The sequence below is a fragment of the Micropterus salmoides genome, unplaced genomic scaffold, assembly GCF_014851395.1.
Source record: "Micropterus salmoides isolate LMB-PRFRI ecotype aquatic unplaced genomic scaffold, ASM1485139v1 Ms_hic_scaffold_1, whole genome shotgun sequence".
Lineage (NCBI taxonomy): Eukaryota > Metazoa > Chordata > Actinopteri > Centrarchiformes > Centrarchidae > Micropterus > Micropterus salmoides.
The window spans coordinates 6,982,475-6,999,927 of record NW_024040040.1 but is presented as its reverse complement, the minus strand read 5'-3'; the positions used below and the strand labels follow the sequence as shown (position 1 = coordinate 6,999,927).

Sequence of the window (17,453 nt, the reverse complement as noted above, 5' to 3'; positions counted from 1 at the left end):
TTCAGGATTTTGGATTTTTTTAAACGACTCAAAATTGCGTGTTGAAAATTCCCCGATTGTTAAGTTTCATAAAAAACCTGGATGCAACATTTTACAATGAGACCACACTAATAATGAACCTATTTCCCCATACACTCACCCGCTTGTATTCAGTACAGTTTTCCTACCATCCAACAAGCTACAAACAAGTTAAACCTGCAGCTGAAGCATTTCTGTCAAGCTGCAATATCATAAAAGTTGATGTCATTTAATCTGACACAGGGCATTTATTCCTCATAGAACACACTTATCAATAATTCAAACACTGAAGGATGCTTTGAAATTATATATCTGAAAATTGAAGGCCTCATGCTTAGTGTACAGATTCTGTAGAAACAAAGTGAGTTTAGATGCTCACAGCGATTCATATAGTCATGCTTATCCTGTTATTTGAGGCGCTGTTCGGAAAATTATGCTTTAAGATGCCTCAGTGCCACAATATGTCTGAATTTTTTCAATTAAAATGTATTACATTTGATTTTATAACTCAATGCAACGCCCGAGTTAAGCTATCCCCTAAAATAAATGACATGGAGGCTGTACACACTGGCCGTAGACGTTATGAATGATTACTCAGACGATCCTTGTAGTTTATTACTTGTGGTAAATATATATGAAATTTAGATATTTTATGACCTTGTAACTCACTAATTACTCCCATCATAAATTGTTATATGTTTTACGTTTATGTTAGATGTCATATGTTTTAATGTCAGCAACCTTGTTAATTGTGCTGCTGCCTGTCTTGGCCAGGATGCTCTTGGAAAAGAGATTTTTAATTTCAGTGAGTTTTCTTTCTGGTTAAATAAATAAAAAATAAAAAAATTATATCTAATCTAATGCTAGACAGTCCTTTAAGTCTTTAAGACTTGAATATTGGAATCTAAATATTTGTGTAAGGGAAGTTATTAGATGAAGATGCTGTATAAACGTATAAAGGCACAAATAAAGCGAGGGGGGAGAGACAGAAAGAAAGAAAAAACATGACAGAGGGAGAGGAGTTGGATTTCTCTCAGCCAGCGTTTACCACTGACTGGCTCGTAATGTGAGCTGGTCAGTGTCCTCTGATCCATAATCAATACGTAGTCACAACTGCCTATAAAAGTTATTGATACTATCATTGCTTCATATTATTAGCCACAGTAGAATTACTTCATCAAATTATCTGTAGATCGATCAAATAAATATCGGTGATTCCTCAAATTAAAGATATAGGCCTGTCCAAGAAACATTTCCAGAAGAAGAAGAAGAAGAAGAAGAAGAAAAAAAAAGCAACACGAAGATTTATTACTGTATATCATATGTCATTTTGTAAGACAATTTTAATAAAGTATGTAAAAATGTAAAATGTAATGTAAAAGTAATTGTGAGTAATGAAAAAATATGTCATATTTGCACCATCATCCCAGCAAATATCTCTTATTTAACAATATCTAACAACTTCATCGACTTTAAGGACCAACTCTATTGCCAGACAAGAGCGCTGATATTTTACAATCCTGAAAAACGTCACTGAAAACATTTTCTGTACATGTTCAGTGTCAGCGGTTTTTCACATTCTCACCTTCTACATACGTACGTTTTAAAATAAAGGCGAGGTTAATTACATGCCAGGTGACAGGACGCAAACTCTGGAGGATACATGAAGGATAGACCTCCACACCCATAATTAAATAAAAGTAACACAATTCCAGCATTGGCACTGAATGTTTGCATCGCGTTAAAATCGTGAGGTGAGGAAATGTCCGCTTCATTCCTGGGGATACCTTACTGTGAAGGATAACTACAACTCTTTAAGGAACCCGGTAGAATCCCACAAAATCTCTCTATTGACAACTTGAATAACACCAGAATAAGACCAACAACTCCTGAAAGAACTTACAGAACTCATCCAGGACTCCTGGAGCCCTTCAAGGCATTATAAAACCTACTAGGATAACTCTACCAAGGAAATGAATTTGAGGAGTATAATGGAATACAGGCATGAAAGCGGACTAGAAAAGTCCTTACTTTAGCAAGAGAGTTTAGTTTAGGGCAACAAATCCCCAGCTGCATAAGTTAAAGTGGTCAGAAGCGACCAGCTACTTGTACCGAGAAGCTCAAAGCCATGCAAAATATGAAAAGAAGAAGTCATAGTATTGATCAATACATACATCAACAGTTCAACATGATAAAACAAGAAAACTGGCATGAACAGACCAGACATGATGGTGGTGATGATGACTATGAGGTGTCAAGAAGAATTAGCTTTTACCAAAGAGTCCGCTGCCTGTTCGGCCTTTCCTCATCAGGTACATGGCCCAGGACAGGGGGCCAGAGCTGGAGAATGCCCCAGGGTTCATGCTTCAATCCTGGGTGCAGAAGCAACAACAGCTGCGGCCCAATTTCCAATACCAAGAAGAAAGAAAAAAGAAGGTATCAAGAGAAAAAAAAGTAATAATAAGAAGAGGAGAATTGGAGGGAATAGAAAAGACAGAGAAGGAAAAGGAAGAAGTTACGTTTTGTCACTTTTTGTTAGCTCAAAGTCCAAAATTGTAAGTCAACAAGAGCACTTAAACGCGAGTCAGACAACTCATTCGGCAAAGAGAAGCTCCAGCGTTTCCTCACCTTCACCGAATGCTTTTATACCCCTCATTCTTCTCCTCATCACCCCCCCCCCTCCATCTCACCCTACATATTAGTAAAGAACAGAAAGAAAGAGAGGGAGTAAGAAGCGAGGGAGAGAAGAGGAGGTGGTGGAGAAGGAGGAGAGGAGCCAGTCAAGCTTAATTCATTTCCTCCTTCTCTAAAGCGTAGCCACAGGGGACACGACTCCACTTTGCCCTCAGGCTTTTTTAGGCTGCTAATTTCATTTAGCTACTCAAATGATTTTCTCCCCTTTTTTTCTCCCTCCCTCTCTTCCTCCTTGCCTCCCGCTCACCTCCCTCTTTCACACTATTTGGAAGTTCTTGTTGAAAATTGAGGTCACTCACTTGAGTTTGCACGACACTGCTCTGAGAGCTGATTTGTTAAATTTGTTTTATTATTGGATCGTATTCAAACTAGCGTCACTGTTACTTCTGTTTAGCACACTAGCTAACATGCCTTGTAGATATCATGTAATTTTGCAGTGTCACACGTTGGTTGCTTATAGCCTCTGATTAGCTTGTTAGCTAGCAAAGCTGTAACCAACAAAATCCTCAGGTTGTCTACGAGTGCCTGTCTTAAGCTACGCTGGAAAGAAGAAATTTATTTAGCAAATGATTCCTCAAATTCCTTTTCCCCCCTCTTCACCCTCCCTGTTTTTAAAGTAAATGTTTTTAGTTCTATATTCAATATCTTTATTTTTTTTTATAACATTTGGATCTGAATGTAGCTTTATTAGCATCTGACAAGCTAACAAACCTGAAAACCAACAAAAATGTTATTAATTAAGTTAATATTTATACTTTTCTTAATCTACAACAAGAAAGAGTAAAGAAACAAGGACGGGTGAACGTGCAATGGAGAAAAAGAATAAACATTGAGAAGTGAAGAGGAGTGTGATTTGGAGTAGAGGCTAATAAAGATAGACACTTATTTTACAAACCTGGTTTTGGTAGTATACTATGCTACACGTTAATAACTTAATGATGTTTGAACTGTTCCAGGGACAAGGGGTTAGGGTTAGATTTATACTTATATACAAGGTAATGAGTAGTGTTGTAGTACTCGAGACCACATATTGATGGTCTTGATCTTGTCTTGGACTGGACCGCATTTGTACTCGGTCTTGTCTCGGTCTCGAACATTGAGGACTCGGGATTTTATTTCAAGACCAGTCAAGACCATAACTTTGGGAATATCAACAAACTGCTTTTGCATTGTCTGATTTATTGCTTAACATCCTAACTTTGATTGGATGTAAAACGTATTTCTTCAAATGCAACCAATAACCCTAATTAAAAATGTGTTGTTCCTGTTAACGACTGTCACCCCTCCCCGCGATGGTTAGCGTGGAAAAGGAGCGTTTAATAAAGATGCTTACGTTGACTTTGCCTCTCAGTGTTTGTATGTGGGCGTTTTTATGGGAATCTGGATCTTTCAGATCAATCTGAGAAGTACCTATGATCCTGTTTCACATTTTACTGTGTGTCATGTAATGTGGGGAACCGGTCTTGGTCTTGTCTCGGTCTCGCCCTCCATCTGTCTTGGTCTCGACTTGGTCTCAGCCCCTAAAAGCCTTGGTCTTGTCTCGGTCTCGATAAACCCTGGTCTTGGTCTTGACTTGGTCTCGGTTTTGGCGGTCTTGACTACAACACTACTACTGAGCGTAAAAAAAACTTTATTTGGTTGACACCTTTAATTGATTATTCCTATCACATAGTTCAATAAGCTAATGCAAAGTTAACCACTTGGCTAGTAGCCTACCAGCGCTTCCTGAAAGTTTTTATGCCACGCAGGGCTGGGTCCAGCATCACTCTCGATTGACTATAGGCTACCGTGCACTTTATTACTGTCAGTCATTTTATTGTGTTATTGTGTGTTCAGATTGTGAAATGAATTCACTATATAGTGCTTAACTCTCTACATTTAAGCAAAAAAGAGGTAGTGTCCATGGCATTCACACTACTTTTTTGCCAGCCATCCCACTGTTCTATGTGTCACATTTGTGATTCATTTTTACTTATTCAAAAACACTACACCTCTCAGTTAAAAAACCACATTGTGATGATTCATTAGTCTCTGAAATGTCCTACAGAACTTTTTCACAGCAGACATTTTGACTTCCACGACCCTGGAACTGGCTCACCTAAAAGGAATACGCTCCTTTTTAATCTGATAACTTACATCTGTGCTTTTCCTGCTATTACAACGCAACATGTCGGCTGTGAGTAGGTCTACTGCGTGTCTATAATGCATGGGACAATAAATGTATGAACAAAAGGATGATTTAGGACATGGCAGAATACCCAATGACCACAGGGATGTTTGTTAAGTGGTGTCCAGGCGAGAGGAAGTGGCTTCTTTTATGCATTTCCCGAACATTCATGCTGTGCTATAGTTTGATTGTGGTCCAGTTTTTACAGCCAACATTGGCTAAAAGAAGTTTTATGTGTTTCTTTTCAACTTAGTTAATACTTAAAACCATGAAAAGAATATGAAATTCACAATTTAATGAGTTGTATTCATAAAAGTTAAACGCTAAGGGGCTTCCCACAGCGTTACAAACTGATGCCAAGTGGTCTTGATCACGCGTCCATATGTGATGACTGATTCGAATGAAGCCAAGGGCTCCCTTTAGTCCAGGTTGCAGCAGGTCGACACCAACTCAACATCCTGAATGTAAACCAAAGGTTGAATTGGATCTTCCTCACCGAACCATTGCTCTCTGTTGGTTAAAGCAAAATAGAGATGCTCAACCAAACCTCAAGGTGGCTGTTTGACACACACACACACACACACACACACACACACACACTGGAGGACAGTGCGCTTCCCACAGCGACTCCCCCAGAGGCCCTTTGACTTGTGACATCACCACAAAACTCGCTGTGTGGGTGTTTCAAAGAAAGACATGGAGAGTGTGTACACTGACTGTGACTGTGACCCTCAGTGGCAACCTCAGACCAGCAGTGTGTGTGTGCGTGTCTCTGGGTTATGGTGAGCCACAGTGGTTGTCTGAGGTGTTCACAGTGAACCCAAACCAGGCCCACGAAAGCTCAGCTCATCCTGTGTGTGCAGCCTGGTGGTACGCCGTAGTGCAGCTGTGGATGCATCACTGCTTTGGTAGGCACACACATATTTTGGTACAGGAGAAGGAAAGTTGTCCTGTTTTTTTCTCTCTTATTCCTATTCTTTTATATTTTGCATTCTTCATGTAAAACCACAAACCACATTTGGTTTCAATGAGAAAGACAAAAGCCACTGAACGAAAGCTTTTTTTTTTCCCTTTAACTCGCCATTACCCGTTGGAAACTCTTCTTCATAGACATCATAAATCATATGTGTAGACTCGCTGGTGCAAAGTTCAAGTTAGCTGTCTCTGACAAAACATCGCCACGATGCAACACAGAAGAATCCTATTTCTGGCCCATGCAGCTACACAGAGAAGGTTTTATATCATTTATTTTGTTGTTCTGTTGGTTTTTAGAACCCTAGAGTGAAAGTCTGCAGATTAGTCACAGACTTGTGTGTTTAAAAGCCTGTTTGTTGTACCTTTGGATAAGGCCTTCTGTTTTGCATATGCACAGGTTTATATTTATTGTATTTTACATAAAGAGGAGGACCGCAGAATTACTGTAATTAGCGTGTATCTGTACTTTGTGTAAGTGTATCCGCCGATGCTGCAATTACATCCATGCAGCTGCGGTACCTACTGTCACACACATCTTCTGTGCTGCACCCAATACCTTTCACCATTTAAACATGCATAACAATTTTAGAGCATATATAATTACAAAATGACTAGCTTTGAAATGCTTCAGGTTTTCAGGGTACATGGGTGTAAGATAAGACTCCTCACACTCTGCACACAACATTTATAACACCCTGCCTTGTTGCCTTCTTGTTTTGTTGTTGCATTATTGTTGTTTCAAGTATTACAATTCAAGTTATTTACGTGTCTCCTTGTGTTGATTAGGACTGTTGAGTGTGATATAAAACACAGCACTAAAATAACCAAAAACTACTAAGGGGCTGTGCAAAAAGGGAATATATTTTATCTTTAAATGTTTTAGAGAGCATAAAAGGGTCTTGTTTGTTATTATTTAAGGTAATTATTGGTCAAAATGATGGCTTTTTGAGTGTGACGTGCTGACATGAAGGTGCACATGGAGGGCGTTGCTCCAACAGGTTCATTTAAGGGAGCATGTCACAATGACGGATATTATATTTCATGTCCCAAGTATTCAGTATGTAAAAAGATTTAAGAAGAAACAGTTACATGCACTATGATCATGGCGAAGTGGAAAGGGGGAATAAACTCTCTCTCTCTCTCTCTGCCAGCGGCTGTCTGTCCCTGTCGTCCCCTGAGCTGAGGCCACCCTGAGGCCAGTGACAGTGGCATGGCAAGGATCAATACCACACAGACAGACACACACACACTGCCACCCTGAGCGAGGGATCGATGGAGGGATAGAAAGAGTCTGAGGAAAAGGAGACGTCCTCTGGTTTAACTCTCATCAGCACCTTTAACACTTCATCACAGTCTGTTTAAAGGACATTCTCTCTTCAAATATAAACATCCATCCATTTTGGTACTACCTGATCGTAGTTTCACAAACACTTGCTTAAATGAACAATTATTAAGATAAAGTGAAACTTAAAATGAAGATGTCACTGAGTTGAATGCACTTTTAAACCTTCTCATCATCCCTCAAACCATTTTATATTTAGAGAGAAGGGATTTAAGAAATAAAATTTTATAAAAGTATATAAAAGTATTCAGCAATAAAACCAGGTTTTAGATCCCTAAACTTGCTTTTCTTGGTTTCAGGCCGGCTTCACACGCTTTTGTTAATCAGAAATTAGGGCCACATCAAAGCATTACAGCCAAAAATTTTACAAAAATGAGAATTGATTTAAAGCAACATTAGATTAGTTTTTTTGTGTGATTTGGCCCTTACTTATTATAATTACTTATGATCACAACCTAGCAAGTCACCAACTTTGCTTAAAAATGAGAGATAAAAATGATAGAAAGCAGACATGGATGAGCCAGTTCAGACACTTCTGCGGCTCAGTGGATTTGTATCAAAGTGCTCTCATCAATTGATCAGTGACGGAGGAGTTAGCAGTTGTCTCTAGTTAACACACACACACTAACACACAAACACTATATGCACACCTTCTCTATAATTCATGGGGTGTATTGTACGGATGCAGTTAACTGCCGCTTAAAAGTAATTAATTGATTTTCTGACATATCAGTTAGCATCAGCACCAAAAGACACACACACACACACACACACACACACACACAGGATAACATGCAGGCTTACACAAGGTCGCCGCTCACACATTTGCAACACGGTGATATTCAACGTTCAACACAATGCATTATGGTGACACACAAACACACACACACCACAAAGTACATGCCATTATTGTGAGTACTGTACACAGTGTCTTATTTAAAATTCAACTTATATTTTTTCACCTTAATTCTACCAATAATTATGTTATGATGATAAACTGAAACAGTTTTCACTCCAATGATCCATCATACAACAAACTAGCTAGATATTGTGCACAGGTTCACCCTTTGTTTTTCTTTACCCTCACTGAATCATTGAGACATTAGCCTGGAGACATTAATATAATTACTGCAAGAAGACGAAAGGAGACAGCATTTAACATGGTGCTACTGAGTCATTTTATGGCTCAAAGGGGCGTTGCTTTGATGGCATTAACCGTGAAAGGGTGCCGTTGTAAAGATTATAGTGTTTCTGCCAGTGGCAGATGGGGGAAGAAGTGAAAGGTTGAAGGTCACCAAAGGTCACCATGGATAACACTAAGGAGATATTTAACGCTTAAAGTGTAACAAAACAAACTGAACTTAGGAACTCAATTACGGAGGCCTTTAGCACATTCCAGAAGAGCTCCTGAGTCCTCGTGTTGTTCCTTGTATTTAATGTTGCTGACTAATGTTTGAGTTAAATGTAATGAATGAATCAAAAGGAGAAATGCAAAGGAGACTTTGCAACAAGGCAACAAAGGAAGGACCCAAATGTAGATAGTCCAGGCAGACAGGTAGGGTTTGGTGATTAACTGCAGAAGTAGTAATGAATCCACAGGATCGAAGGAATGGGGTAGGAAAAGGTGCAGGCAGGTGGGTTCAGATCCAGCTGCAGGTGTCAGGCTACAGCAGGTACAGTGTTCAGGTTAGCAAGTAGGCTACAGGTTACAAGATTTAGGATTCAGGTTTCAGAGGCCCAAGGTAACAATGAGAATCTGGCGGGGAATGAGTGGAAATGGGCGTGAGAGTCAGGTGACGGGGACAGGTGGGTGGAGCTGAGGGCATCTGGTGAATAGGTAGAGAATTGCAATGAACGGGTAAGAAGGAAAGTGGTTGGAGGATGGGAGCGAGAGGCAGATCGTGACACTATACTGCAGTATAAAGACCAAAACCGACATGTGTGTGTGCGCATTTATCCAGCGCTGAAAATAGTTCCCAACAAATGCAAACAAATGTGTGAGTACTGGTTTGTTAAAAACTACAGTGAGCAGCTGTTTCAGAAAATCTGTGAGCTGTTCAAACATCTGCAGTACAGACACACAAGATGTTAATCATGAAAAGATAATAGTGAAATGCAGGTTGATTTGTTGTTACACGAAACAGGTTGATGGAAAAAAAGTTCCTTTAATGTCACATTTTCTCTGTAGAAATTCCAGTGAAAACAGCTGGCAAAGTCCTTTTAATGGGGGAAAAAGCCAATGTGTGTGTTTGTCCTGTGTGTGTGTTGAATTATTCAGCCGGCCTCTGCGATGAGAGAAGATGGGCTTATTCTTGTTTAACTTAAAATTGATTTTCTGACACAAGACATGAAGGACGCAGAGAGACAGAGAGAGAGAGGAGAGAGAGAGAGAGAGAGAGAGAGAGAGAGAGGTACACCTATTCAATCATGCACCCAGTCAAAGTTAGTTAAATGTGTATTCTTTCCTAGAACGTAGAAATGGAAATAAAATGGGTGAAGACAGAGAAAAGTGAGACAGTGTTTCTGACGGAGAGACAGGACGAGACAGAGAAGCAGACCGATAGAGAGACCGCGAGAGGAAGACAGAAGTGCCTCAGGCGGTGTTTAGTGCAGTTTGAATGGCTGAGCAGGTGCATTAGAGCAGAAACCTTTAACTCACACACACTAAAAGGAGAAAACACACATACACACTGCAGGTCTGAACAGTGAACATCACAACTGATCAAACCGGTTTAATGCAGGAAAGTCCCATTCTGTCCACTCCTGGTCTGTGAGAGACGAATGAACTCCCAACCTTGGGCTTTTCCTAAGCGCTCATGTTGCAACCGCACCTGGCCAATCGCTGTTTGATTGTCTGCTTTGGGAAGTTGCAAATATTGTTGCATGCAGTCCCCCAAAATCACTTCTGCAAGATCTAGGCCTGCTCCTGGGTCTCCCTGTTGGACGTGTCCACAGTCCCTCAGGTAGCATCTCATCCCACAGGCAGACCTCCAGGAAGCCTCCTGATCAGAAGCTCAACCACCTCAACTTGCTCCTTCCTTCTTCTAATAATATTGTATGTTTGGCGGTCAACAGGAAATGCAGTTGGATCATTAACTGAAGTGTTGTACTGTAGCAGTGCCTGCGTGGTCTCAAGTTAACTGACTGTATTATGGGGTGTATCTATGTTGCATCTCCAAAATAAAAAAAGAGTAAAAGGGTGCTGTATGGAGGTAAGTGGAAAGAACAACACACTGATGTAGACGGATGGATGTATGGAGAGTTGCAGCAGGGGTGTGTGGATAGAGGGATGAATCCAGGCCCTGAGGGCAGGAAAAGGATGAGAAGAGGATTGAGGAGGAGATCCCTGAGGAAGCGAGGGATTGAGAGGAGGGAGACAACAGAGAACCAGGACTGATGATGAAAAATCTGTTTTATTAGTCTTTCAAAGTGTGATTGTTGTTAAATCTTAGCTTCACATAGAGTCATGAAGCATAGGGTAGAGCCGGGATGAATGAAACACTTTTCAGATATACGTCATTTTAAAATATAATGTTACAGACAGGAATCATTTGTTGTCATCATCAACAACTCACATGTGTGTTCTATCAATACCAGGTGTTATCTTGTTAAAATGTGGAACGACTTCAGTGTAATTTCACTTTGAAGGAAAGGTGAGCATTGTTCCATTCGTCCCTACTGTGCGTGACGGAAGAAACACAACGATATAAATTTAAATAGTTTTATTCTTGTTTATATTTAGAAAGCTTGACATTGCCCTTCTTAATATGTAATTGCAAACTCATTATGTCCTTTTTCTTAACAAAAAAAAGAGTATAAATATAACTTAGCTATCTAAGTAGAAAATCTAACAGCTAATGCAGATTTGGATCAGATATTGGCTGCCATTTTTATGATCATCTGCAGCCTTTTTTCCTGGTCTACTGTGAAGACACTGTTATTTGGCTGTGAGCATCCTGGTGGTCCAGCCTGCAGCCGTTTTAACTCTGAAACCCGCCGATCTTGTTGCTCCGAGTCTAAGTGGGAGCCATCTTGATTATTGCGCAATACCTGCAAGCTGCCTGCCTGCTGTCGTCTTTTTCTGCAGAGAGGAAACATGCAGCTTGAGAACATACGGTGTTTTTAGCCATTTTGTGGCCAATCAGTTGGAGATATATAGACATGCACGGGTATCAAATGAAAGTTCTGCTCAAGCCGGATCGATTGATATATTTTTATCAATATTTCAATGTTTTGTCATTTGGAAATTGGTTGTATGGACTGAAAAAGTGTTTTGAAGATATCTATCAATAAAAGTCAACATTTTAACAATAAATATTGCCAAAATATGGAAATTTGCCTGGTATATTTGAAAATGTTGTATGATAACTGTTTTATTTTAGTTTATTTTCATCAGATTTATAGTTACAATTGCATTCTAGGTGTATTAGAAGATATTCAGTTGCATTAAAAGCTTCCTCAGGATGGTTTTGATGGTTTATTGCATCAAAATATAGCTTTTTTTTACCAGAAGAGGATAAAAAAAAAATCAGATTTTTTCTTTATTGAATCAAATAAATATATTAATACACAATGGATTTATATTCCTTAGCTTCTGACTTTTCAAAGGTAATGGTTGAGGAGTTATTCCTGATTCATTTTGGGCATGTTATTTTAGTTTTTTCTTGAAAAAGGTGCCTGTTTTAAACTTCACTAGCTTCTAAACTGTAAAACTTGGACATTTAAAACTTCACGATGTATTAAAGTACAAAATAATCTTTCATGTGATCATGGCGATGGCACATGGCACAATTAACACAACTCGTCATTCAAAAAAAATTTGAAAAATCGCTTGAGTGAATTTACTTTCCGCGATTGAAAACAGCTTCTTTGGTAACTCCCTGAAAGTGTGACGTATGCACCTGATTTTTCCCGCATCTGTTAAGTACTGGGGACTGTATGTGCTGAGGTAGTTTGGCATATCAGACTTGTATGGGCCAAACTAGGAGGCGACACTAAGTCAAAGTTCCAGGACATTTTAGAGGATGCAGTGCAACAGGTTGCTGCAACACAGCAACCATGGCAATGAGTAAAGCAGAACGTGCGTGTGTTTTTTTATTGTATACAGGCAAGATACTGATTCAAAATATCAGATGGGCGTGTTTTGCTGCCTTGTTATGCATTTATCCATTCAACATGTAGATTGTATATATAGTGTTGTTGAGTACGCTGCTAGCTTAGTTGCATTTACAAGTAGCATTCGGGTAGCATGGCTGTTTGCAAAAACGTGTAATGTTTCAAATGAAGAGGTATTTATTCCATTCAGCAGAGAGACCAATCACTAGCCTGCTACATTCAGTGGAAGAATGTAACAAAGTGCATTTACTCAAGTACTGTACAGTTTTAAGGTACTTTTACCTTACTTTCTTGTACCAACGTGTGCCTTTACTAGCTGCAACATTGAAGCGATGAACACGTTAATGCATCAATCATTATAATCTAGGAATATATATATATAAAATCCTGAAATTCTTCTTTTACTTTTGGTACTTATTCATATTTTGATGCTAAATCATTTTGTACGTTTACTTAATAAATGTTTTGAATGAAGGTCTTTTACTTGTTAAAGAGCATATTTACACTGTAGTAAAAGACCTGAATACTTCTTCTAACATTGGCTATTTATGTTTATGTTTATTTATTTAAAATGGACAGTGCATATTAATCAATGTGAGGACTTAAGTCCAATATGTAAATGAACTTTGGGCTCTGAAACAACAACTCGAGCCACTAGATCTACAGTGCGAGGGGAATGCAGGATCCCTAAACGCAGGACAGCATTTGGAAACTCTGCTTTTTCTGGTGTGGCCGCTCGTCAGTGGAATATGTTACCTACAGAGTTGTTTAAAAGTACAAGTTCTTACACGTTCACACGCCAGGCAAAGAAATGGCTTTTATTAAATCAATTTTGTTCCCATATGTGACCAGATGTATGTATGTGTGTATATAAGTGTGTGCTCTAAGGTCTGTATATGAAAGGTGTGAACATTTCCTTTTGTACATTTTTATTTTGTCATTGTAAATCTTATTATTCATGTATGTTTTTTATGTATCTTAATTTAACATCAGCCTGTCCAGGGACTACGGGTGAAAATTAGCTCTTGAGCTAAAACCCGGTACAATGCATCTTCCCCTTTGAGGTTAATGTTTATTGTACGTTGTCCCTGTTTCTCTAAATAAATAAAAACAACAAAAAAAACAGATTTAGCCATAGATGAAAATTTTCATCTGCTGTCCCTGGCACGTTCATGGCATAACAGAAAATATTACATACACAGGCACATAAGCACAAACTGAGATCACAAGAACATGGATAAAACACAAAAGCATGAATCACATAAACACAGAGCACATAAGCACAGGCAAAATCATATAAGTGCAAGTAAGATGACACTGAAAAGACATCAGCATGTAAGCACAAACAAGTTGGAAAAGCACTACTGCAAATTATGACAGTGTATTTGATTATTCAGTAACCACTGTTTTATTTGTTTTATTCGTGATTTGCTCTTGAATAAGAAAAGGCTCGGTGACTGTGCTGAATCCTGCAGTCTGTTCTCCATCACATTGAGAATCCTGAATCAGGATTTACGGTTCAGGGCAGAGAGAGCGTAGGACCGGTGCCGGTCTCGTTCACTCTCTGATCCATCCTGCCCACCTCCTACAGCCGGTGGAGTCCTTCCATTCATTTAATGATATCGACATTTAAAAGTCATTATGTGTAAACGTGAAGGAAAATCAATATTAGCACCGCTTCTTCCATTGTTGTCTCTCCCACTACTGCACTCGCCTACTAAACAGCACATAGAAGAGATAAATGTTAACCCGGGTGTCTCGTTTGGAAAGGGGATAAAACATCCTCTCAGAAGTGACTGAATTATATTTGAGGATATATTTCTCTAATTCCAGGACAATGTTTACTTTACAACAGCAAACTTGGGTTCAACTGTGTGTCCGAGGTACAGGTTTATCACAGTCATGAGAGAACACTGTACCAGAACAACGTACCGGCCACACAGATCAATGACTGTTTGCCATGGCCCAGATCATTTGTGACAGTTAGAGAGGGAGACTTCTAATCAACTAATTAGCCATTCACACCCCTCAGGCTTTGGTTGCTTACTTAACCTTTCTGTAGCGTGTGTGAGTGTCTATGTGTGTGTGTGTGCCATCCAAGTAACCTTGAAGATTCTGGAAAACGGATCATCAAAGTGGAAGGAACCAGCGCAATTAACCAATCAGACACCTTAAACCCAACCACACGGGGACGCAGAGAGTCCCAAACGAGCCAATGAATAAATCAGAAGGCTTAGTCGCTGGGCGGAATTTACAATACAGAACAGACGGGCGCTAATGGGTACGGGCCACACATACACACACATAAAGACAACACTTTGCATTCACTTGTTAACCACAACGTGGGGACAAATGGGGAAGGAGGGAAGAAATGGGGGTGAGAAAAGGGTGAGGCGACTCTTTACATGGCTTCATCGTTAACCACAGGACTGAAGGGACCTCGCCTCGTCTCACACAGGACACCCGTTCCACCAGACTTTACAGACACGCACCCGCCATCTGGACCATTAAGGCTGAGGGGAACCAGTGCGGTCTGGAGAAAAACGACATCGGGAACACTGAAAAAGCTGTGGATGATCGTCAGCTTCATCGACCGTCAGATGGCTGTTCACTGTTGGCGGTTTCTTGAAACTTCGAGGCAGGTTAGAGTCAGCGGGGAAGTGTAGCGCAACAAAGAGGGCGACTGAAAATAGAGACGGGTGACGACATTCTTTTAAACCAGCAACGGCATCATCAGTTTTTGTGTGTTTATGTGTATTTAGCTGCCATTGATACAGGTTAACTACATGAAATGACTGCAATTACAGCCAGATTAGCCAAAAGCGCAAAAAACCCAAAATGTTGAGGTTTATCTCTGTAACCCTAACCCGACTGCAAGCCTAAACATAACCACTGACTTCGTACCCTCACAACACACACACACACACACACACACACACTCGGCATTGAACGAAGTAGCTATGAAGGGCTGCTGAGCTTGGATTGGATGCACACTGTGGTAACTTTACCATTGATACGGGCCTGTGGCCTAGCTGGTGGTTCCCCTTAAATACACTAAGATACAGACACACAGAGGTACAGTCGCACGTGTGTCGTGCATATTTTGTATTTAACAGTAGAAAGTAGGAAAAACGAGACACTGGGGTTTAGCAGCCCTGCTATTTGGAGGGTTTTAGTCTCCAGAAGTTCCTCAGCTGCTGGGCTTTAACAGTCTCCAACTCGAAACAAAATATATTCAGTACTTGTGAGTAAGACAGTGTCAAGGTAACTGGGAGGGAATGTTACTTTCCCCTTTACTTTTATACTTTCAGGTTTGTGCCCTCTTTCAAATCACTACAACTCAGAAATGGAATCCGTGCCCTTCTCCAGAGAAACATCAGCATGTGCGAACTTACGCACACGCCGTCCAGAACACATTGATATTAAAACACTGAAGTGATTAAGCAGGCGGTCGGAAAGGAAGTGAGAGAGGGCAGCAGAGAGGGAGGAGACGGAGGAAAGAGATGAAAAAGAAGAGAGGAAATGAAGGGATCTTTTATTGGAGCTCCGTCTTCCTGCTGCAGCTGATGGAGGAGGACAGGAGGAGGGAGACGCTGCAAAAAATTAGGCTAAGCTCATACTCGGAGAATGCACTGTAAAACGTTTTGATGATGGTGGCGGAGACCGCTTGTTAGAAACTACAGTGAGCAGCTGTTTTAGGACATTACTGAGCTTCTTTTAAAATGAAAATGTCGGAGAGATTTACGTCTTTAGTGGGATCCAATGGGCTTGGAGCTGAGAGCCACAGACAGGAAGTCAGAAAGTACTGAGAGATGGTTTGGGTCACAAATGGGATTTGTGGGACTGCAGATTTGTATTTTAATGTGTTTGCTTTAGGGTTAGGCTGATATATGTGCCAGATACAGGAATGTCAGTGTGGTATACGTGTGATATGATGGCGTTTCATAACATATTTAGTTCTGATCAGTACTGCATTAGCTGGTGTTTATTCTAATAAAAAGGTTGCAGTCTCACATTTTGTTACAGCCACGATCTTCCTGTGTTTCAGCTTAGAGTCTTAGTGCCTCTTGATGCTATTAATCTCAGCATGACAAGGGTCAAATCCAGGGAGAAACAAAATAAGTATGATCTTAAATTACAACTGAATCGCCACTGATGCTTTTAGAAAGGCGTTATCTTCTTATTGTCTTGCTCTTGCCTTGAAATAAACTACATTCATCAAACACTGTCATAAAAAAAAAAGTTTGATGGGGAAATCTATGATAAAAACCACCAACTGAGTGCTGACATCTTTTACAGGGGGGTGTGGGTGCAGAGATCAAACAGAAGAGCCCGGCTGTGTGATGTGTGGCCAGATCGCCACATGGGAGCCACTGTGTAGGTGTGTTTACTGCATGTGTATGCATGGTGTGTGGGTGTGTGTGTGTGTGTGTGTGTGTGTACAAGATGAATCCATACAAGGCGGTCTGCGCTTATTCCCAGGCTTCAAAATAAAAGCCAGAGATCACAGCTGGACAAATTACCCAAAACACACACACACAGAAAAGAGAGAGGGAGAAGAGAGAAAGAGAGAGAGACCAAGTTTTACACACAGAGGTAAATAAAAGGAAATATTACAAATAGACCAATAAAGACTTTACTGAGGCTCATGAACGTGTGACTAAAGATATATATGTGTGTGTGTCTGTTACATGTTCATTTGTGTGTGTGGGTCCAGAGCACTGAATCATAATGATTGCAGCAGACAGCTCCTCAGTGAGACTCTATAGTGCTATAAAAACTTATTGTAATAGTGAGTGTATTAGTAGGACAGCAGGAGGTGACACACACCTAAACACACACACACACATAACCGTACAAAGGAAAAGTAGTGTTTTTTCCTGCAGCTTTTAGCAGGAATATGGAAAATTCCCTTCAAAAAATTGACGAGCATGAAATGAAGATGAAATGAGAAATAATGGAAATAATTACCCAGGGCCCCAACGTGTGACACCTTAGAAACTCTGGGATTAAAAGTTTTTTTTTTTCCCAAGCTGTATCTGTACATTTTAAGTCGTTAAGTCAGTTTTCACTGAATATACAGTGTCCAGGCACTTGTATGTGGGTAAAACAGTACTGGAGTCACACCTGGAATAGTTTAGT

General features: G+C 40.1%; 1 protein-coding gene across 3 annotated transcripts in view; it reads right to left on the bottom strand.

Moving 5' to 3' along the window:
* Window positions 1-17,453, bottom strand: part of runx1 (RUNX family transcription factor 1) — a 57,789-nt gene that overhangs the window by 26,327 nt on the left and 14,009 nt on the right. Inside the window, exon 3 of one of the 3 annotated variants that reach the window (XM_038715810.1) lies at window positions 2,294-2,412. The exons of the other annotated variants lie outside the window; for them this stretch is intronic. Coding sequence (XP_038571738.1) covers window positions 2,294-2,381 — 88 coding nt within the window. The 5' untranslated portion in view covers window positions 2,382-2,412. The remainder of the gene's footprint in view (window positions 1-2,293; window positions 2,413-17,453) is intronic. 3 annotated transcript variants of the gene reach the window in all.